Here is a 23378-nt window from a genome sequence, read left to right as displayed (position 1 = left end):
TTTTAATCAATCAACGATTTTACAACGCTGTGCAGGATTGCACGTATCAGTGCGTGTCCTTTGATATTAATTATCATTTAAGTTGAGGCACTTTATTAACTCTCAAATGAACATGAATTAATAAGAAAATTCCTACACATCGCGAACTATCATATCATATCGAACCTTACTGACTCTCACGTATATTCATAAATATTAAAGACCTGTTAATACCGGCTACATGTATTTTGATGCGTGAAATATCGTTTTTCCCGCAGTTATATGACGTATACAAAATGAAAATACTATGAGAGCATGAATAACCAATTTTCATCGTTAAAAACACGTGCCATGATGCAAACACGACTTGATAATACAATAAAATTACATAAAACCAACGTGTAGGTAATATTTCGTGCCACCTTACTCATATACATTACATAGGTAGCTATATATTATAAATTCGAGTGCCAATTTGTTTTTTCATTCGTTTCCCGCTTTCGAGGTAAAACGGATTAACTTAGATGAGTTTGGTAGGACCTGAAAACGGTTGAAGGGTACATTTTTGTCCTACTTATTTCATTTTTGGATTTCTTAAACCGTGGAATATAATGTAGATAGTTACAACTGCAGCTGAAACATCATCTTTATTACATTTATATCTAAATTAAATTAAACTAAGCCACCACAGAGTATACAGATTTATAGCAGTTCAGTGAAGACGTTTCATATTGTGATGTAATAAGTATCATTATCGTTTATCTGACATTCGATTTTTGTATCTTTTCGTAAAAGATACTCTCACAAGTGAATCATTGTGAAGTAGAACGCATCGGGTTTTCAATTGTGGGAAATGGGTCGTTACGGCACTGGTAATACTAACGGTATTTATTTTTATTCGAAAAATTTCATAGAATTGTGACGAATTTTATTTCCCTCGTTATTGTTCATCTCGGTTGGTAAACTGGACTAGGTCATTGAACTTAATAGGAATGATACGTATGAAGGTTCGTTAATAACAATTTAGTAAACTAGTTCTTGTTAGTAAGTTTAAGGTAAGTCTGAATATAATATCGTAAGAACCAAGTGCGTAAGTCGAGGAGGAAGCGGGATGTATGCCTTTGTATGTAGGTACTAATAACGTCATTTAAAATCCCTGAAAATCACTTCTATTGCCAACAGAAATATTGGTATTAATTGGAGCAAATATTATAATGGGGTCACAACCATTTTAACATTTGTTTTCAACGCGTAATTTTACATGAATAAAATAAATCATACAAAAAAGTAACACCTGATTTACATAAAATACTTCTGTTAATAAGTCGCGTGTGAAATTAAAATAGCCTTACTATGAACGAAAGAAATTGAGTTAGGTTAAACAGTGCGACTATTACAATGTAAGTAGGTACTCTAAGGAGACGTTTTTAAGTTACCTTGAAATGTTTGAACAAAGGGAAGGTGAAATAAAAACATAATCATCAGTGGTACCTATGAAGGTCGGGCCCTCCTACTACTGGGAACTCCCATGGGTGCGCCTGTGTGACGGACCGGTAGATTAACAGAGTACTGGAGTGACGATTTGTACGACCCTGTACGTCCACTGGCCAGTCACTTCGCTACCACTGTCTAACCACGCTTATACCACGTGCCACTGATGATTCCATCTCATGCCGAAGATAGTTTATTTACGAGCATTTGGCTCGAATATTCTATTTGCGTGAATATCAGCATTTTTTACAGCTCAGCATTTATTTTGAGCGCAATTCATAAATCTTTGTGGGTTGGTTTTTCATATTTTTCCATTTCCTACATTAAAGTACGGTACATAGTTTGTCTGATTTAGGTACGAAAAGAAACAGATCAATCACCTGTAATTGCGGTCAAAGTATAACTTTGCGTCTTATCTCGTTATAACTTTAAGATATAAGTATTATGAAATAGGTACGTAAAGACTTAACTATCTTAACTTATGTTATCTCTGGTCTTTCCTAATACAAATGTGTGAAACTCATATCGTTAATGACGTCAAGGCGTCGATGGAAATGTCCAAAATAAATGGAATTTGTTTATAATGAGAAGAACAGCGTTTATTTACGATTTATTAATAGATTTCCAAGTCTCCCGCTGTATGACGGTAGAATTAGTTATGGAAATGGTACATTTAGTAGTTTATTTGTGTCGTGGCCGCCATTAACAACAATGTTAATTGAATAGAGTTTTCCAACGAAACTGTTAGTGAAATAGTTTAATGATCACTTTTTACAGTGAATAGTTTCTTACTTATGTTTTGATAAATGTACCTGTGGTACCTCTGTATTTTTTGCATTCAAAATCTTACTGAAAATTGAGATGGAAAGAAAGAAAAGAATAGTTATAGGAAACTCGGGTTCAGTTTAATTAATTTATAACATACAGTTCTATTAAAAACATAATTAAAAAATTTGTTGTGTAACTAAAGTTAAGCATCGTTAACAAATGATAGGTATATTTACCTATGTTTATTTACGTAATTGTTGTTACTAGGCATTTTTGATGGTAAAAAAGACACAGGATTTCCCAGATAACATTGACATTTAAGAAACAATAAAAGAAGGTTTAGTGTCGGATTTTCCGTGGATTAGCATAATTATATAATGTGTTAATATTGAGACAGTTTTAGGCATACGATGATTCACTAATCTACTTTTATTAAGTAGTACTTACTTTATGGATGTCATTTGCTCTTAAGAGGTTTAGCGGAAATGATTCAACACGATGACTTATTCGTTTCAACTTGAAAACCACTCCTATGCAGCTGGGCTAGGAAATCGATACAAGTAGCTTTCAACACAACAACCTTCGGGAAATTGGAAAAATACCTATAGGTACCTAATAATACTAGTGATTTGTGTTTAGGGAAAAGTACGCGGCAAAAAGATGTATCTAAAATAAAAGAAGTAGGTTTTCCTTATATTTTGTAGACACATGTTCAAATACGTCAGAATCAGTCATCTGCTAATTACAGTTCCCAAGTGTCATTTAAGTGCGTGACGTGAATGTAGACGCCGTATTCAGTATGACCAAACCATATCTGTCTACAGGATATTTATTGTTAAATGGAGGATGTTCTCTAAAAGTTCATCTTCAAGCTCAATAAAATACGGCGTAGAATCTAGCAAATTATTCTGCATTAACTGATAGAAATGAACATCATTATTTATGGCAATCACCGCTACTTTATTTGTTGGCACGCTTCTCGGAATGTAATTTAACCATACAAGATAATAAGATCGTTGTAATAAGAAATTCTCCTCGATCCTTATAAACCTACATCTATGTAGGTACGAACGTACCTATTGCTGTAAGGTTAAATGTCTACTTATCGATTGTACATGAACCTCGTAACGGATTTAATCGATCTGAAAGCCATGTACGTCTCTTGGCACTATTATGACCCGTATGTTGTTGCAATAAAGTTGCAAAGTAGTGAATCACAACGATGGAAATAATCTTATATAAGTCACCGGCGTATTAGATAGTCTTTCACCATAACACTTGAATATAATTGTGTAGTTCCCACTGTTAAATGCGTCAGCAGAGCACCCGGCACCTTTATAGCATCAGGTAGTTTTGCGTGAAGGCTTCATGCCTAATAAAATGTTTATTATCTTTTATAGTTTCAAGGAGACATTGCAAATACGTGATCACCCCATCGAGCGAAGAAATATGACATAGAGACTTCTGTCAAAGTTTGAAGATAGTAAAACTTTATTTTGATAGAAAACAATATGGACGTGAACCGGGTAAGCCTCGTGGATTCACGAGAGCACCGATTTACATGCTGCACTAATGCACTTCATTATATCATAACACAGAAGTTTCTGATGTTGAACCGATGTTCCGGTTTAATTACAAACTTTGGCCGACACTTTTGCAACGAGCGAAAATGTTTACTGATTCATTAGTTTCACGTCAGACTTGCTCCTACAAAAAGGTGCAAAAAACGACCATGAAGCGCCAACCCCTGTAGTAAAAGCAGAAGGGCTGTTTAGCTTATTAGGTAATAAATCGAATCACGTATTTTCGTGATTACTTAAATGATACCACTATTAAACCCGGCCAAAAATGACTAGCTCATGAAAACTTCGGCATTGAACATCACGGCACTAAAACGTAATGAACGGATTGAATTCGTTTCGACTTCGCGAAACTTTGGTAATTTTTTCTTTGAGATTCGCAAAGTTTGCTGTCTTGTTCTGCGTGAATATCAACGTAATTTGCAAGAAACAGATATAAGTGTTTATGAATATAAATCAGTGAAGGCACTGCCATGCAATGTTATGCCAAAGTTAACTATAGAATTCGCGAAATTTTACAGTCTTTTCATGTAAATTTGAGAGAATTCGTTGACGAGCGCCATAAAATATTATAGGAAAATCACGCGATCCAGAACGTCTACCTTTTGTCATAGACGGTCACAGGCATGTTTACGGCGATGCATTGTACGAGTCCGACTGCATTTATGAATACATCTTTGTTAGGTATATGAATATCAGGTCAATCAATTTCTGCGATCGTGCCTTCTAATTAGCGAGATTTCTTCTTTACATTTTCTTCTTCTTTTCATATCTACAAATCTTTTTGACCTGTAGGCATTACAATGTTTTCCTTAACATAATTTAAAGTGAATAGTCAAAAAGTAATAAACGGTAATTTATTGTCTTTATGTCTCATTATTTAAAGTCTAGTGTGATCTTTGGATTCAATACGATAAACTGTGCGTAACGAGCAGAGCTCTGACGATAGTTTTGACGTCATGAAATGACTATGTCAATCATTTTATTGTGACTAGAATATTTTGAGTATTAGGAGTAGGTACGTGGACACAGACAAAGGAATTTACAAAGGCTAATTAATGCTGCTATTTATAGCTTTATTAGTTTTAATTATCCTGTAGTATGGGACCTAATAAGTGACGCGAGGATGACGAGGACAGCAATTAATCTAGCAACATATTAGTTAATTACGTACACAAGCATGCATGATGATGTTTGGCAACAAAAATATCTGGAATTTTGATGATTACTACAAAGCTTAATATAATTTCTGCAATGTTCTGGATTTGTCATCGTCTTACTTTAACAACTGCTTCTACCTACGTGAAAATATCCGCCGTAAATTCTCCAGGAATTAAATGGAAAACTCCTTTCAGCATGGAAGGAATTCCACAAAACTTTTTCGTTTTTTTGTAACAAACTATTCACTGAAACTGGTTCAGAGGACGTGCAGTATATTTTTTACCCGGCAATAGCTCGTTGACCCAGTAGCCGAGTTCGTGACAACTTGTATCTATCGGGCGATGCTCGCTTTGCCCATGCGGTTCAACTGGATCCACAAATAGGGGACGGGAACACGGAAATTAGTAATTTGGTACATTTCTCAATTTAACATGCACCATACGTACTTAAATGAAATCATCAGCTTATCTTTCGCGCGCAAGTTGATCGACGCAAATGGCCAATGATAGCAGACAAGTAAAATTCTTGTGTTCGAATTCACTCGAATGATTCGAGAATGGTTCGACAAATCATTTCAAATCTTCTAGGAATAATTCATAAGTTCATAACACAGCTGAAGTATTTTTCTAGGAAACAATATATCAATGTTTTGATAGATTTTGTTTTTGCTGAAGATCTCTCGCTAGTTTGTTATGAATCCGGTCGAGTGGGGAGCCGTGACAGCGCGGTCGTCTCCGCCCCGCACCCGTCACATACCGTGTTCAATCATACTACGTTTTATGAATTATTGGCCAGACTAGTAAAACATTGAGTGTTTCATAAAAATCTTCTTGCTTTGACAAACTGTACCTACTATGATGAAAAATGATTTCTCATTTAATTTCCTTACATAAATATGCTTGATCAAGCAAGGTAATTCGTACTGATACAATCTGCTTACATGAAAAACCTTGGAATACACATTCTGCACTTAAAGCGGAACGAAGCGTTAATGGTTTTAGCAGTAATTATCTAAATTAAGATCTAATTCATTAAAACTTTTACGTCACATGACCTTGCAATTTACTTAGCTTATTTGTTCTACTGTGTGGAATTATATTTCTAGTATACTAAATAAATTTCTTTTTAAAAGGCTCCTACGGACACTCGCCCCCCGAGTTCTGGGTTAGCTGGACAAGATCTGTCGGGCGCGTCTCAGCAACCACCACCAGTTCGCCCTCTTAATAGAGTTGATTCGCGATCCGCATTTCCACCTCAGTCGCCTAGGCCGGCAGTATCTCCGTCACAACCTAGACCACAGTTTCAACCTGGAGGACCCGTTACTGCGCCTCCCCAATTTGCACCAAGAGTAGGTGCCCCAGCGACCAGAGGCCCAGCTCCACCAGGACCTCCGGGGGCCCAACAAGTTCGGCCTGTACCGCCTACGGTTCGACCTTTTGGTCCGCAATCGATTGCACCCCAACAAGGTCCTAGGCCGCTTCAATCTCCGACAGCACAACCACTGCAACGTGCTCCTCCACCGAACAATTTACAGTTCGGTCCGAGGCAGCCGCCAGCGGTGAGTGCAACAACACCAGACGGAAACAGACCACAGATTCCTCTGCAACAGCCTAACGGAGCTCCTAGAAACGGAGGACCTGTACCTGGAGTCCAAAGACAGCCATCACAAGGCTCATTGAAGGGTCTCGATACATCCAATTCCTATCAAACGAAACCAGTCAACCTGGATAACCAAAGTATATCTGGTGAAAACCAAAATGTCATCAAAACAGAAAACGGAATTGAAGGGCCTGGGATGGCTAAAGGCAGGAGCTTCAGTATTGCAGCTGCCCCCGGAGCACCAAGTCCTCTGAAAGCAGAAGATGATCGAAGAAAATCTGTAAGTGCCATAGGTGGCAGGATAGATGAATTTATTAGCCGCAGTCCCGGGCTTGGGTTAATCCAAGAAGGAAAATTAGAGAGCAAGGAAAATGTGCGTGCGTCTAAAGAAAGCGTTAGATCCGAAGCTTCAAACGATGGAGGTAAAGAAGTACCCGAACGTCCCGAGTCTCGCTTGTCTGGGTCTAAAATGACAGAATCATTTATCGGCGCTTTACCTACATCAACCCCAAAGAAGAGAGACGATGACGATGACGTTATTGCGCAAAATAACTTGACAGCATCGAGGAGTGCAAATGAACCTGCTAAACCAAAAGAAGAATTTTCCGACCGCTCTCCGTCTTTAACTCGCAGTGATGACTCTCCAGAACCTAAACAGAAACCGTCGTTGAGTCCAACTGCACCCAATAAGTCGCAAAGTGTAACTCCAGAGCCCGCACGCCCAAAAACTCCTAAGCTTGAGCCAAAACTAGATACAAAGGTAGATCCCAGTAAAGATGTAAAGCCTGTACCTACGCCAAATAAGACCCCTTCGAAGTCACCGTTACCGGACTCTAAGCCACCAATACAGGCTGCAAAAAAGCCGACTGATTTAAACACGACTATTACCTCTGCCGATGCAAAGAAATCAACGCCTCGTAAAACAGCTTCTGCACCTAAATCTAGACCAAAAGGTAATTTATAGGAAATATGCATAACAAAACACCTGTTTCAAATAAGCCAAACGTGTTCAAAGTTTTATCCAAGTTCTTGTGTTGTTATCGTTATTATATTCACATTTACTTACTTTCTTTAGATGGCGACAACGATAGCGGCGTCGATGAATCTACACAGGGAAATGTATGTACCTAGAGCATTTAAAAGTTACATTATCATTACTTTTGATATTTAACTTCTTTAGATAAGATTATCATTTATTTCTTTTTTAATTTTCAAGGATGTCAATGGCTCTCCCGGTTCACCAAACAAAAAGATTCCGAGCAAGTTACCGATGAAGGAAAAATCAAGTAACAGTTTGAAAACGAGTCTCTCACGATCATCAAGCAAAAGTGCTACGGCTAAAACTCCGGAAAACCCGGCACCCTCTGAAAAGAAAAGTAAGTAAAACCCGGGAGTTTTTACTTCGGCTTATACCTACTCTTTTATATTTTTTTTACCCTTAACCTTCATTTTATTGTACTCCGCAAACGCTATTCATTAAAATTATAGCCCATTGTATTGGTTGATAAAGTATATTAAACGATGTTTGTTATAAACTAAGTAGCTAAGTCAAGTTATTGTACAATAACATTGTTTATGAATTTGATTCGTCTATTGTTAAGAATTTACTGTTATCATAAAAAAAATATTGATTATTTGAAAACCATAACTGATGCAAATGAATTTGTCCCCTTACTTAAGTTAGGTATTACTGGTATTAACGCTATTGAAACCTAAGCTCGTACATAATCATTATGACTATTGTAATGTAACGTTAATTATGTATGTACTATTTCAGAAGTGCCGATGAACAAAGTGCAAGTAGGCAACGCTCCGTCGCCGAACATTAAAGCTGTGAAATCGAAAATTGGCTCGTTAGAAAATGCGACGTACAAGCCTGGCGGTGGAAAAGTTAAAATTGAAAACAGGAAATTAGAGTTCGGTAACGTAACGCCTAAAATTGCTGCTAAAAATGATGCTTATACACCTAGTGGTGGAGTGAAAAAGGTAATATTTTGTGATAAACATCTTGAAGACTTAGTCTTCATTGCATTGGTATCTTCTAATCAAATCAAATAACTTAATTTTACAGATTGTGTCTACGAAATTAGAATGGAACGCTAAATCGAAGGTAGGCTCGCTCCAAAATACTGCATACAAACCAGGTGGTGGTGACAAGAAAATTGAAACCGTGAAATTGGATTTTAAGGAAAAGGCAAAACCAAAAGTTGCTTCGACGGTTAACATCACTCATAAACCTGGAGGTGGTGCTGTCAAGGTAAATCCCTCATAATATAAAGATATATGTTCCTTACGTTTTAAATGGATAGGTCATAGGGATGTAACAACTTTCAGCAGCATAATAAAACGACTTTCAGTGAGTACATTTAAGGACTAGTTTGTCAGCACAGCTGGTAAAAGTAACATTCGAGTAGAGCTTAAATATTTGGCAAAAGCACTTAGACGTAAAAGATGGCGGCACGATCAAGTATCATCATTGAGCAAATATGTTCGTACTGTAGACGCACTCAATGTAAAAATAGAACAATCGAAGTCATTATGTCCGTATTGTATGTTTAAGTACAATATTGAAAATAATGTTGTTATTCTTTAGTCTACAGTTGCAAAAGACGGAACGAGAGCTGTGAGTAAAATTCAATGTCTAAGTTTGTGTCAACACAGTCACCTTATTGCACAATTTTATATAAAACGTGTTTTATAGGCTTAAGTTATATGCAGTGACGTCAAAGCACATACGTCACACACAGTGTGTGTGTCAAATGCAATGTCTACAAACGTAATGATGAGAGTGTATAGATAGTTCAACTCAGATTTGCGCGCGGCCCTATGTGTGCGTCGGCTTGTAAATATACAACTTTCATTCGTGTGACAGTGACGTCGTCCGAGCATGACATGTTCTTATCGCTTTTTGTTATGGGTACAGTCGTTTACGAAAATGTCTAGTTCTTCACGGAGAAAATGTTTAAGGAGTCAGGTAGCGTTTCAAAAAATGAAACAACATTCGGAGCTTTTTATTATTACATTTTACAGTTTTTCATTATTTTCTCATATGTTTTTTTCAAATTGACATTGACTAGTAGTAGTATCTAAGAAATAAATGTGATGAAATTTCTAAGATGGATTAAATACTCCTTACATATTTTCTAGGTCGGGGTACGCAATAAATAAAAGTGTGGACTAAGAATGTAAAAAGACGCATAATCTAGTATAACAATGTAAACAAAATGTGTAGGGAATTTAAAAATTTTAGAATTTAAAAATTATATTGCTTCGCATAATGTCAACCAAAATAAGATGGAAATAATGAAACTCATTAATGTTAACGTTTGAGTCAAATTGATGAAGGGATGTTGGGTAATATCATCATTTGATTTTTCAAGTAGCGATTTAGAATCATTATAAATAAATAAACATTAAATTACGTAATAACTGTGTTTCTTTAAACAGCCGTATACAACCCCTAAATAACTGTATTTGTACCCGACTGTACCTCTTGTCACTCACACAAAGTCACTGTATATGTACAAGGGTTACCCACACATAAGGCCGCGCGCAAGACTGAGTTGAACTTACTATACCATTGTTATTTTTAGTATGTAAAATGGGCGTTACCGCGATGGAGGGCATCGCATAAACATTTTGCCTACCACGCTTTGTGGAGTAAGGTTGGTCCGGCGGTACATATTGTGTACCGCACGTGAGATTTTCCTCGATAGAAAATTTCTAGTGTCTATCCAGGTATTTTTAGGACGGGCTGTGGCTGTACTTTCACGCTAGGTGTTATGCTTTCAAATATACGATGTCGTGGCACATTAAAATCAGACAACATAAATAAAGTCTTGCCGGATTGATAAATGCGAATGATAGTAGAATAAATGTCGATACACCATATACTCTTTATATTTACACGAAGAATGCCAAATTACTAAAATATTAATATGATGTTACATAACGTAGAGAACGAATATACGATTGTTACCCCTATACACATGACCTACACGATATTATCGACAAGCACGCCATGAAAATCAATAACGATTATGCATTGTACCAACTATGAAACAAACACAATATGTGTTCACGAACATACACCACAAATGTTTATGAAATTATAACTTAGCAACCGCACTGATATGACAGTATATATTATACTATGTATACACAAAGGTTTCGTAGATATTTTCTAATTAGAGACAATATTTTTACCATTGCCATTATAAGTCGCGCCTTCAAAAGCATGCCAGAAACTTTTCTAACAGATATATTTTAATAACGTCTTTCATAATGTTAATTGTTAACGATAAATATTTTTGAAAAATTAAGATTCCGATAAAACTTTTCCCCTGAAAATGTTGAAATACTTAACAGAGTAAAAAGAGTTCATATCTTTGATATATTTCTTGTAGAGCGTTTTTGAAAAGTTTTCGTAAAATGATCTCACTCATTTTCACCACCTACGTCAGTTTGATGTAAATGAGTCGCATTTCTCATTTTTTCCTGTAAAAAATAATTCACAATACTATTCTCTAAATATTCAAAAGCAGGATAAAATAAATTCCAGTGTTTAATTTTAACAAACAACATCTTTACACAAAGGCGACGATTATTTGGCAATGGTTCGGGTTTTAACGTTACATTGTTACGATATTAATAGTCTGACTGGCAAAAAATATTAAGTACGAATGTATAAAAGTACATATAATCTTATATCTACGAAATCTTTTATTTATTTATATTGTATGTATATTTATTTTATGTGCACACTCACTTCTTTGAAACAGATCGAAAATCAAAAATTGGAATTCAAAGCACAAAGTAAAGTGGGCTCTATGGATAACGTAAAGCATAAACCTGGAGGCGGTGACATCAAAATATTCGATGACAAAGAGTACATCAAGCAGATTGGACAGTCCCCGGTGCCCGACAGCCACGGCCATTCCCGGCAGGAGGTGAGGCCCTTTCCAGCCGCTAGTCGGGCCTTTATGTCGTTTTCGCTTTTTCATTTTGGTTTTTGGTGAAGGACATTTAAATCGCAATCATTCATTTTTGTTACAGCCGGGATATTTGTACACGTTTTATTGAGTAGGTAACTCATTGGGTGCGTGTGACGGGTTCACTATTGTGACTAACAGTGTGATGCGTTTGGTTTTTTATTGAGTTGGTTTTTGTTTTTAACCTTTCTTTTAATTTGCGTGTTTATAAAATTTTATACAGAACAGTTATGAATTCTCATTAATGCTTTTTATTTTTCACCGTAGAGCCCAGTACCAGCGACTTCGGGACCTCCAAAATCGGATGAGAATTTGAATCAGCAGCAGTGTTAAGAGCTTGCACTGAGACAGTTGACCTCTCAGCGACCTATTCTAATGTTTATAATCAAGAGTATATTGTATAACATTTTTTATATTTGTTAATTTTGTTCGATATTGATACCCAGTTTGAGTGACTTTATTAAGGTACGTTTGTTTAGGCGAATTGGATTATTAAAATTTGCCATAATCGATGTCAATGATTTCTTGCATATCTTTTCGGACAATATTTTGAGTGCGTTATAAGTGTATCAATTTGTAATGTATTGTTATATGTAACTAATTATAAATTGAATGTTGTATTTGTAGCGTTATAGTTGATGAATAATTTTACAATTGAAAACTTTTTTTTGTATCATCATTATAACCCGAGTGATGATTAGTATCATGAGTGCCAATTCATAATAGTGCCGTAGAGAATATCCATTTTGGTGTAAACAGTAACTTTGTGGCAAGTAGCCTTTATCCTTTATCGACCCAAATACGCGAGCATGATATTAGTAGATTCTACCATTAATAGTGCTTGAAACAATCCATTTGAACATTGCACTTATCGATATTATTTTCATTAGCTGCACTAAAGTACATTTTCATGGCGATGTGTTAGAATCTTGTATTGGTAATCAAGTGATATTCATAATATTATGCAATTTCATATATTATCTAAATGTGTATATTTATTTGTACTATTCCTAGTAATATAGGTTTTGTTATCACTGTGTTTTGTTGTTTCCACTACGTATTCATAGATTTATATGCACTGACTATTTCAATGTATTATTATTTGGAATGTGAGGATGGTAGGAGTTCTTGGCACAGCATTTATCATGATTTTGTGATACACCGTTATACATACTTAGATAGCTTTTCCTAGCGCGTATTTTGAACAAGCCAGTATTACCATATTGTCACTGACGATGCTATGATGAAGTAGACACTGCTGTGGCGAGAACGGTGCGGGCTCGAGATTGACTGACCAGATTATTATATAAATGTTTTATATTTAACTAATACGACTATAAGAGATGATTAGGTTAGATAGCGTGTATTAATGTTTGAAGCTTGAGTCACAAAACTTCTTTGCATTGTAATTTTTATTATAAGATTCCATTTTATACTTTGCATTTGTGCGATTATATTGGTTTCCTATGTTATTCAACTTTCAGCGCTGTATTTTCTAACTTCATGATTTATTTTCTAATTGGTTAATTTTTATGCAAGCTTCTTATAGTAAATTATCTAGATAAGTTTTAACTGAACTAATAGATACTTACTATATCTGTAGACAGCAACTTAACTTCAAGTTTTGAGACCTACGATGTTTTACGAGAGCAAGAACGTATTGTATACCTATTAGGTAATCGTTTAATACAGTTTAACACTATACGAAATTGGTTTTATTTACTTATAGACTAGTTATCAGAGACACTGAACATCCTGTAGACTGAACTGCAAAGTAGTGGTTTATTGTCATTATTTCTCACTCGCACTTTACTGTCTTTAGATAAAGGCAGATTAATGTACCGGATACCTGGTAAGTTCTCACTTCTTCTACTATCTACTTTAGATTTTAGATATAAAATGTTTGTAGTTGTAGTTAATGTAGGTAGGTACGCGCAATACGTTTAAAAGTAATTACTGATATTACGAAGTCCATTAACGTGTGCATCAACTGATGTAATCAATGACGTCTTCTCGCAAATAATTCTCCAAATTGTGAACATTTTATTATGCAACGTTCGTAATTTCCCAGCTACGGGGAACTTACCGCACTAACTGCTTAATTATTCGTAATCTTTTTACATGTGATATGGTCGGAATTATGAGATGAGACTCATTCATCTTTATTAATTATTTTCCTTGGACTTCGGTACGCAGGTGCCGATTGATTTGCTTATCTAATAGACCCGATAAATATGCCAGAAGATATTAATATCATTACAGTAATCGGTCAAGAAGCCAAATAGATTAGTTGCCATGGTGAAAACAATACGTCTAGCGAGAAATTCATTACGGTCTAACTAGTAGCATTTCGTCAAAGTTATGGAAACTGAAGGCAGGAAAACTTAACATTCAACAAAGGCATAACGAATGTCAAACAATGACGTTACTAACGAAGTATAGTCTTTGTGTGTTGCCCTACAAACGTCTAACAAACAGGAGGTTGATTGCCTTTATCATTGCAACTGTACTAATATTTGATGTTTACACAGGACCAATACTACATGTCCGTCCACGAGTGGACTGAGGAGGACCGTCCGAAGTCCCGGTGCCTGTCAGCCCGGGCGCCGCGCACCCCCCGCACGCCGCGCACTCCCCGCGCGCTTTCTCCGCGGCGCAGGGTCCCCAACATGGAAGACGAGGATCTGGTGATGCGCAACAACGAGAGGAACAGACGAACCTCAGTGGCGAGGCCGCTGAGTGCCCGCGAGCTCCCACGCTCGGCTCTCTCCCGGCGAACTTCTCTCACGCAACGTCCAGCTTTCTCCATATATTGATGATGATGTAGAATACTCAATTGAAAAGAGTTTATTGTGACGAGCCCTAGGCTCTATGTGTTGTTTAAATGTCGTAGGGAGTCAGAAGTGTAATTTGAGCTCTAAATGTTAGTCTCAGTAGTACTACAAAACGCACAAATATTTGTACCGCACTAGAGTGCACTAAAATTAGTGTTAGAAAATAGAGGAAAAAAAAACAAAAAAAAATATATCATATTTGTAGTTTTCAAAAGCAGCATTGTAAAACATAATTTGCTATATTCGATTAGTGTGCATTTATATTCTTAATATGTATAACTATTATATTTGTTTGATTATTTACTTACATTTTGAGTAGATACCTATATACAGGCAAGTTATTACCTATTACTATGTAGTTTCACATACAGTTTCATACACAATTAGGATATTCGACACAGTCGTTCATAAATAGAGGTAGAAACAGCTTTAATCGTTATTTGATTGTCCGAGTTTATTTATGCTGATTAAATTATACACCTCATTCTGGCTTTTATTATTTAAAGTTAAAATACCAGTTTCCGAAATTCATTGCAAAAGTTAAAAAGCGTTTGATAGCATCTATACCTTCAATATGGAAAAAAAATGTTCCACACTCTAGGTTCAAAACTAGATCAGGAGCCGTTTAATATGCCTCGTTAAATGGAGTGTCATCCATTAGCATACTCATTAATTACCATAGTCGAGCGCTTGTTTGACGTTGGCAGTTTCTCACTACACAGCTGATATCTTGTTTCAGCAAGGAAAGGTTTCAGATAAAGAAAACAACAATTTCTTTTATATATTGTTTAATTGGTGTACATGGTTATGCATTATAATAATATTTATCAATTGTTAATTCATTAAATTATGGCACTTAACACAAATAAAAAATATATTTAAACAAATAGATACATTCATTGAATGAGATAATGTCACGCCGGAAAACAATTGATAAAATACATAATTTGATTAGTATAATTTTTCGAAATAAACTTAATTATAATATTCGGAATAATTTCTCAGTCGTTCGTTGCGTTTCGTAGTGTAACGAAAGCCTCTTTTTGTTTTTACTCTTTTTTTTAAGAAAATAAAGTTTTCAACACAAATCCAACTTATTGATCCCAATCGTAAAAATTATAAATAAAAACTTACTCACAAAATAGTACAATAACTTAACCTTTTGTACCCATAAGGACAACTGACTCACCACATGTATCCAACAATACCTTAAAACGAACGCGCAGGATGTCATTTTATAAAAACCAGTTCAACATCATTCAATAATACAAACGGTTGATAAAAACTTACGACTAACAAACTCCTCTATGGTACTGCAAAAAGATACTAACTGCGAAGCGATTACTTGTTGACTCTTAGGCGATTATCACACTGCCCCGCATGATGCAGCGTAGTGCGTGGATGCGTTTTTTTCCGTTGTATGGAAATATCTCCGTTTGTATGGAAAACACGCATAGTCCAACACACTGAAAATGCATCCACGCGCGTTCATGCGGATCACGCACATACATGCGGAGAAAAACGCACCCCCGCGCGTAGGTGCGGGGCGAAACGCAAGGTATGGCACACTGATCCCGCAGTGCCGCGCGTGATTTTGAATGGGCGTGACGTGTATATTTGAAAATGGAAGCCGCCGAGCGTGAATTTACAAACGCACCTACGCGCGTGAGTGCGTGAAAAACCCGCACGATGATGCAGATCTGCACTCCCGCAGGAACGCGCGTAGGTGCGTCGACACGCAAGATGCAGCGTGATGCGGGGCAGTGTGAAGATCACCATAGAAGCTGTCGCAAAGCGAACAATACTACGTCCTGCTCCATCAATAGATATTACTTTGATTATTTTAAGGCATGTTTGTTCGACTAATACTTTAACGGCTAGTTAGGAGTTTCGATTACTATAATAAATAATTTGTGGAAGCATTCCCCATGCTATTTAATGTTAAGTAGACGATACAATGAATAGTTCAACTGATGCAACAAGCGCACACACACGACACAGTAACACTATATAACTTTAATACATACAAAGGCCACAACACATCATTCAGTCACAAAGCGCGAATTAATCCTAACACTGTAATGAAATGTGTATTTTACAAACGCTCGCCGTTCTCACAGCATGGAGGTTACGATCATCTAAATAATTCAACTATAATTTAGATAACATTATTAACCTAATTATTGTTTAGATTATTTCTATTGTACAGTTCTAATTTGTGTCAACTTACGTCCACTTAGTTAATGAGATAACGCGTCGACGAGCCTCTTACATCGTGTTCACGGAACGTAGTTGGCAAGAGTCGATACATGACCACTGCCTCGAGAAACACACCTCGGTTATACGCAAGTTATAATAATTTAGCTCACTACGAGTATATCGACTACATTTCGCCAATGTTGTGACTCGATAGCACGACGGACTACGAGAGGAACTGTATCGTGCATTCAAAAGTTTTGTTACAAATTTTGACCTCTAAAATCACTAATAAGAACTCCATAATATTATGTACAATCACTTTACACCGATTAAAGAATACTGAAATTTATAATAGGTATAATATATTAGAGTATTACGTCTCGAATATTAATATCAATCATATCATCCGATAATGTTGCGCTTCCAACTTGAGCAATAAAATACATTACATACCAAAAATATCAATTCTTTCCGCATATTATTAGCAGTGATATGACCATTATATCACAATAATATTCGTGACTGTTAAGCAGACATTTATTTTAGATGACGAATCCATCTTTAATACCAAACTTGATATCATAATTGATTTAATACCGCTAATAATGTACATGAGAGTCAGGTACGGCTGTTCAACTGTTTTTCTGTCAGGAAGTACAAAGTTTGTGCTGGTTTTGGGATGTGTGAAGTGGAGAGGCGCATGCAGTTAGCTATCACCGATAGTTAGGCACCAACACCATATTATAAATCTGTCAATTTGAAATTTTAAAGTGTAGGTCAGATTGGGGAAGGGTAGTGTGGGTAAAGGCCGTGCAGTTAGTATGTACACCAGTTAGTTACCTACACCGCTCAAGTTAATGAACCCCTCACCACAGACTGCACAGGAAGGTGTCAAGGAGAGGACGCGTGCAGTTAGCGTAGCCAGAATATTAATACAATCTGTGGATGGTTTGTCAATGATTTGTCAATATTCCGGTCCACCGTACCCGATTAAAACTTAGTGAAACATTCACAAATAATACTTAGTCATCGATATTCTATAAAATTTTGTTTAACTTTATACCTACCATGTTACATCCCTAATACCAATAGGTCGTAATTAGTATATTATACACATATTATTTATTAATATCGAGGGTAATTTTAGACATCAAATTCACATTTACGTAATTTATCTAAACACCGAAAAACATTGGGGCGTGTTTCTCTCGGCAGTCATGATTAGATGATTTAGGATACGATGGAGTTTGCCCTTAAGGTATGAGATTTTGTTCCTACCATAAAAAGTATAGTATTCTATATATCACATATTATTGAGATAAATATTTACTGTTAATGCGTCATCAAAGATTTTTCAATACGCGGTGTCATTCCCAGTAAATATTCCCACAATTTGTGTTACTTAAAATAAATTTATATACAGTCCAAGACCTTGTCGTGCCTTAAAACGTAAGACTAGATTTTACTACAATAATTAGAGATGTGAGAGATATTTAATGATGTTAAGATTCTGCGAAGAAGTTATGAATATTGCTGAGTAAGGCAACATCAAAATTAAATAATTTTAAATAATGATTAAGACATAAACATAGCGCTCCAAACGTGTGGAGTAGTATGAAACATAGAATTACATTAAACATATTTTCACATAGTCTTTGAACAGCAGAGTTCACGATCACATTCATTTTCACATTCCGAATCGAACTAGACAACACAAGGTTCAAACACATTCCAGACGAAACAAAGTATAGTTCCACATAAATTCTCACTCCGAAACCTATTGCACGTTTTCCACTCACAGTTTACTTTTTTCATCATTTGGGGATGTAAAATGACGAATTCAAGCTAGATTTTCTTTCGTGAATTCATCATAATAATCTCGGAAAAATGAAAAACAGTAAACTGAAAATAGGTGTTCTCAATTCAACGTTTGCCGTTCAAGCGTAACGGGCGCCAACATGGCTGCCAGTCGTGCTAGGGCTGCCAATATCAGAAGTCCTCTAACAGTACGGCGTCCCGGGGAACTAGCCCCTTCTGCTCACCGCGACAACACAGCAGGTACTGATCGTCTACCTCCAGTATTAGTCGGAGACGCTCACCTTCGTTGAACGCGAGGTGGCCCGAGTCTGAAGGTAGTCGGTGCCACAGTGTTCGCACGTACCTGGAATTGTTTAAATTATAATAAATAACGGCTGGAAATGGACTTAAAATAGAATGTCTGATCTTGTAAATAAGTCTGATATTGTTGTGAAGCGGAACGAGAACGGGAAGTTCACAGGCTATCGTTTTATACCTTCTAGATACCTTTTGATCGCAAATTAATATACCAGGTCGAATTAATTTGTTCCTGCATACATTTGTGGAAGAAACACCTCGATACTGGTTCTCAAAAAGAAAAAGAGCTAATAAAAATGTCAGTACGTACTTATGCTTCTGCTGGTTGCTGGTGTGGCTAGCTCTCGCTGCAGAAGAGGAGGCGGCGCGACGCGGCGCGGCGGGTGGCGGCGTGCGCCCATACGGCAGGGATGACGGCCTCGGAGCCGCGCCACCGTGACTCGCGCCGTCCACGCGGGACGTCCTGTGAGACGGGGGGTAGGACTTAGTAATGAATTGTGTACAGTAGCCTGATGAGTCTGATGATGTAAGCTCAGTAGATAAGTCTTCTTCTTCTCGAGTGAGATGCAGGATTTAATCACCTAACAAGCTCCAGTGTCACAGTTTTCTCAAATCTAGAATCAGTGGTATTATTACAACGAGCGCTATTGAGTAGCATTTGGGGATGCTGGCTTTACGTGTCCTCCCTAGCAAGGGGGTGTATGTAACACCGCCAACTACTATTAGTTCTAGTCTCCATAAACTAGATCAACGAAGCAGTCAGAGGGAGTTTAAGTAATGAACTATGAAGATGACTTTGTCTTATTTCTTAAAAGTACACTTGAATTCATTTTAACCCGCATGCACATGCTGTTAGCATCAAGCTGACGAAAACGGTGTTAGTCGTAATTATTCCCATCTCTAGTACATACGGTGTTCTCTTAACAACTGTAGGGTTACAAACAGCTACATTTTGCACTCGCGGCTTCACTTCGGGTCTCTTCGCTGTCGTCTCGGGTAACACTCTGGAGATATTGTGCAGTATAAGCATACATAATATATTGCGGTGCTAGACATTATTTATACGAAAGCAAAAAATAATAGAAGAATATTTTTCAGTGTTTCTGTAGGAAGAAATAAAAATAAATATCCCGCCACCTGCGATATACCATTTAGCCTTGAAGTAGGTGTAGTAAACATATAATTTTGTGCTCAATAAAAATAAAATATAGCTGCTATTTCAACTATAAAGTTTTATGTCACCGAAGTTCTTTACAGTTTATTTTTAGGGTACCCGAGTTTTTTCAGTGCCATCTCAGTTGATCGTCAACAGTTCTATAAATTACTTATGTGACTTAGGTGATGGAAATGGGTGTATTATTAAAGCATGGCTATGTACCTGTTAGCAGCTTGCGGAGGTTTCTTGTTGGCAGTTCCCGCACGTGCATTGGTCGCTCTGGGAGTCGACGTCGTTGGTGAAGTTCCCTTACGAACCGGCACTGGGATACCCCTGTTTAAAAGAAAAAAAACCTTACTTCCTAATTCCTAAGATAGAATTTTTATCATAAACGTTCAATGGTAGTCGTCGCCATGACGCAATTCAGTAGTTGAGTTTAGTGGAATTAGAACGCTGTTATAAAAATGGGACACCCGCTATTAAAACAGTCGTAATTGATACGTTTTATGTAGTTAAGAAACCGAAATATAAGGCTGACGTAATCTTTCAAATCAAGACAGGCAAAGACAGTGCAATGAGAATAAAATTTCAGAAACAAGTTCATAAATGATGTCGTTTATTATCAACCGTGCGGTGACAGGATTTATGGTCACCGTTTGACCACATTTGGCACAAAGTAATAATGCGTCCTGAGGGAATTAGCACAATGACCACAACCTACTCAATTGGTTCGTCATTGTTAGCGCATGACATACCTACTGTAGACATTGTAACAATATTTTTGTGTTAACCGTTGATTGGTCTTATGACTGCGCGAATTGGAACTTCAAGGTCGGTTTGTTTTTAGGAAGGATCTTAACCTATGAAAGTTAAGATAAATCAATGTAAAATTCATTTTGATTAAAATCAAATAGACCAGTCGCTTCTGAATCCGGTAAGACTGGAAGCCGACCCCAACATAGTTAAGTTAGAAAAGGTTTGGAGGATGAGGTTATTGAGACCAGTCGTCAGTATTTAAATAATAATTTATCAGTGTGATGTCAAAAGAAGTGAAAGACCACTATACTAAAGTACACAACCCTGATAGAAATAACGATTGAATGGGACGTTGAACAAAAGGCCATTGTATTGCTATTACTTACCGATGGGTGGTATTCTTGGCTGGTGACTGCAGCGCGGGTGCCACCGGCCGCACGGGCGATGACACGGGCCTGGGGATCTTGGAGCCACGCGCCGCCGCCGGGGACGTCTCTCCTGAATATATAAATAAACAACTTACAGATATACCTATACTAATGGTAAAGAAGAAAGATTTGATTGTTTGTTTGTTTGGATTCAATAGGGTGAGTAACTATTGAACCAATTTGCGTTGAACATGGCTACTTTATACGGGTGTGGGTAGACCCAGGGATGCGGGTGAATCCGCGTGGAACAGCTAGTTGTAGCATATAGTGTTATTGTTATGTAGGTGTATGTATGACGTCATATACCGTACTCGGCTTACACAGCTGTTCCTTGTTCTCACGAGTACAATGTAAACGAGTGTTTTTGCAAACTTGTTTTGCAGTTTTTTATCGTTTATTTCAGGATATACTCATGTTCTCAAAAACAATATTTTTCTCAGAAACATGGTTGATTATGATGGATGTATTTTTTGTGATAAATCTTGAACAAACCTGAAGGTGTGACGGGACTTTCAGCGTTGCTGAGCATTTCCCATTTGAGTTGCAGACGACGGAATTTGCCACCTGAGTTGCCGCTGCCGTTGCCAGTGTTGCCACTGGCACCGCTGCTGGCTGACCCTGGTCGCCAATTCTCCTCTCCGCTGCACTCCAGCTGTACGAAACATACAAACATCGTCAAATATTTTCTAAAATAAATCACAACTTAAGTTTCCCAAGGCTTTTATTTTCCAATATTTTAATATAATTCAAATTGCAATGAAGGGCAGTTCTTATAGTCAAGAAAAATATATTACAAGGGACATAACAAAAACAAACATTGAGGACACAACATATTGCAATTTTTAAAATGATGAGGTGCAAAAAAGTAAAGTAAGCACAAAATAAATGTTAGAAGCAGTAAGCAAGGTCCTAAATTAAAACAACCTGCAAATTAATAACAACGGAGACCGCAACAAAACCTTTTTCAAAGCACATAACATTGATCTAACGTCCACACAAAGCGCCGGCGAGTTACCTTCACGTCATTGCTGGAGGGCTTAGCAGAGGGAGGCTTATTGTTTTCTAGACTATCAGTGTAATCGTCGCTGTCGTCGAACACGAGTCTATCAAACGCCTGCATCAACTTGGAACCCAAATGCACGCCGGACCATCTGCGGTTAGTTTCTATCTCTATCCTGCTATTGTTCGGACAAATGTCATAACCAATGGTTGTCGGATTCACACAAGAGCGTGGTCTATTCTTTTCTACGGTAGTCTTTACATTTGCCGAATCATTGAGCAGGTCGGGAGTAGAGGGTTCTTTGTTTTTAGGTTCTTTGTGTCTCATAATAACACTAGTTTGACAATCGTCGCTGGAGAGACCGCTCGACTGCATCGAACGCACCAGCTTCAGCAAATTCCGCTGGTTCAGGGTTAGTGGTGGAGTGTTAATCGAAGTGGGCTGTTAAATACACCAAATAGTTTTTAGCATCATGCATCATGCCATCCAACGTTAGTTTAGTACAAGTTAAAGTCCTTCACAAGGTCATCGATCCACTTCGAATGTTCGGCAATACCTTTATTTGCATTTTATGTAAGCTGTGCACGAAAGTAAATGCTAAAATATCGCGTTCGTACGCCGTGAACTGTGATTTAAGCACATGCAGTAAACAATAAAATGCAAATAAAGCGATGTTGCTCCGGCAGGCGGCTGTTTGATAGTATGCGATAGTGGTTTCGGAACACGAAAGACACGGAATATTGATTACGTATATTTCATGGGAAAGTAGCATTCAGTGTCGGATCTTACATATTAGATGTTATTTTGTGAATGTAATCTAAACTTACCCGACTAGCAGCACGCATATCGCTTTCGATCTTCTTGAAACTTCTGTGCAATTCACGCATTTCAAACATGAGGTCCAGGGAAAAGGGAAGAAGTTTGAGAGGTTCCAAGCTGGCCAATAGCGTATCGAGAAGGGCTCGGCATCGCGTCTCGCCCACACAACCAGCGAGGATCAGAGAATCAGGGCTGTAGTGTTTTGCTAATATTGATTCCCGAGTACGTATATATGAAACCCAAGCGTCCACGGATTGAGCACTGAAAAGAAACCACACATGAAATATATGCTATGTTTGTAAGGAAGAATATGTAATATATTTTTTAATAAGTTACTGTACTTACTTGAGTAGACCAAGGATGAACGCATTGAATTTGACTAATCCCTCAGTGACTGCATCTTCGCTGTTAATCCTCAGTACCAATTCATTGAGAGATTTTGTTATCGGTCCTAAAAAGATAAACCACCATTAGAAAATGACGATAACAGAAATATTCAATT

General features: G+C 37.2%; 2 protein-coding genes across 19 annotated transcripts in view; one reads left to right on the top strand and one right to left on the bottom strand.

The window, feature by feature from the left end:
- Nucleotides 1–14604, top strand: part of Tau (tau) — a 45555-nt gene extending 30951 nt beyond the window's left edge. The window contains exons 3-11 of one of the 7 annotated variants that reach the window (XM_049837334.2): nt 6112–7531; nt 7654–7697; nt 7795–7954; nt 8356–8564; nt 8650–8835; nt 9172–9201; nt 11360–11527; nt 11634–11660; nt 11837–13278. In XM_049837334.2, the coding sequence (XP_049693291.2) occupies nt 6112–7531; nt 7654–7697; nt 7795–7954; nt 8356–8564; nt 8650–8835; nt 9172–9201; nt 11360–11527; nt 11634–11660 (2244 nt within the window). In that variant the 3' untranslated portion in view covers nt 11837–13278. Of the gene's footprint in view, nt 1–3638; nt 3765–6111; nt 7532–7653; nt 7698–7794; nt 7955–8355; nt 8565–8649; nt 8836–9171; nt 9202–11359; nt 11528–11633; nt 11661–11836; nt 13279–14100 lie in introns of those variants that run through there. The other 6 variants (XM_049837332.2, XM_021339174.3, XM_049837330.2 and 3 more) reach the window with 6 other exon arrangements.
- Nucleotides 14605–15174: 570 nt separating this feature from the next.
- Nucleotides 15175–23378, bottom strand: part of LOC110379604 (uncharacterized) — a 73069-nt gene continuing 64865 nt past the window's right edge. For 10 of the 12 annotated variants that reach the window (XM_064037808.1, XM_064037806.1, XM_064037807.1 and 7 more), the window contains 10 exons: nt 23222–23327; nt 22885–23137; nt 22073–22498; nt 21550–21709; nt 21016–21127; nt 20096–20206; nt 19629–19721; nt 19028–19180; nt 16180–18763; nt 15175–15757 (listed from right to left, as the gene is read on the bottom strand). In XM_064037808.1, the coding sequence (XP_063893878.1) occupies nt 18592–18763; nt 19028–19180; nt 19629–19721; nt 20096–20206; nt 21016–21127; nt 21550–21709; nt 22073–22498; nt 22885–23137; nt 23222–23327 (1586 nt within the window). In that variant the 3' untranslated portion in view covers nt 15175–15757; nt 16180–18591. The remainder of the gene's footprint in view (nt 15758–16179; nt 18764–19027; nt 19181–19628; nt 19722–20095; nt 20207–21015; nt 21128–21549; nt 21710–22072; nt 22499–22884; nt 23138–23221; nt 23328–23378) is intronic. The other 2 variants (XM_064037801.1, XM_064037810.1) reach the window with 2 other exon arrangements.

Source organism: Helicoverpa armigera, chromosome 14, assembly GCF_030705265.1.
Source record: "Helicoverpa armigera isolate CAAS_96S chromosome 14, ASM3070526v1, whole genome shotgun sequence".
NCBI classification, from domain to species: Eukaryota; Metazoa; Arthropoda; class Insecta; order Lepidoptera; family Noctuidae; genus Helicoverpa; species Helicoverpa armigera.
This window is presented reverse-complemented; position numbering and strand designations above follow the sequence as displayed.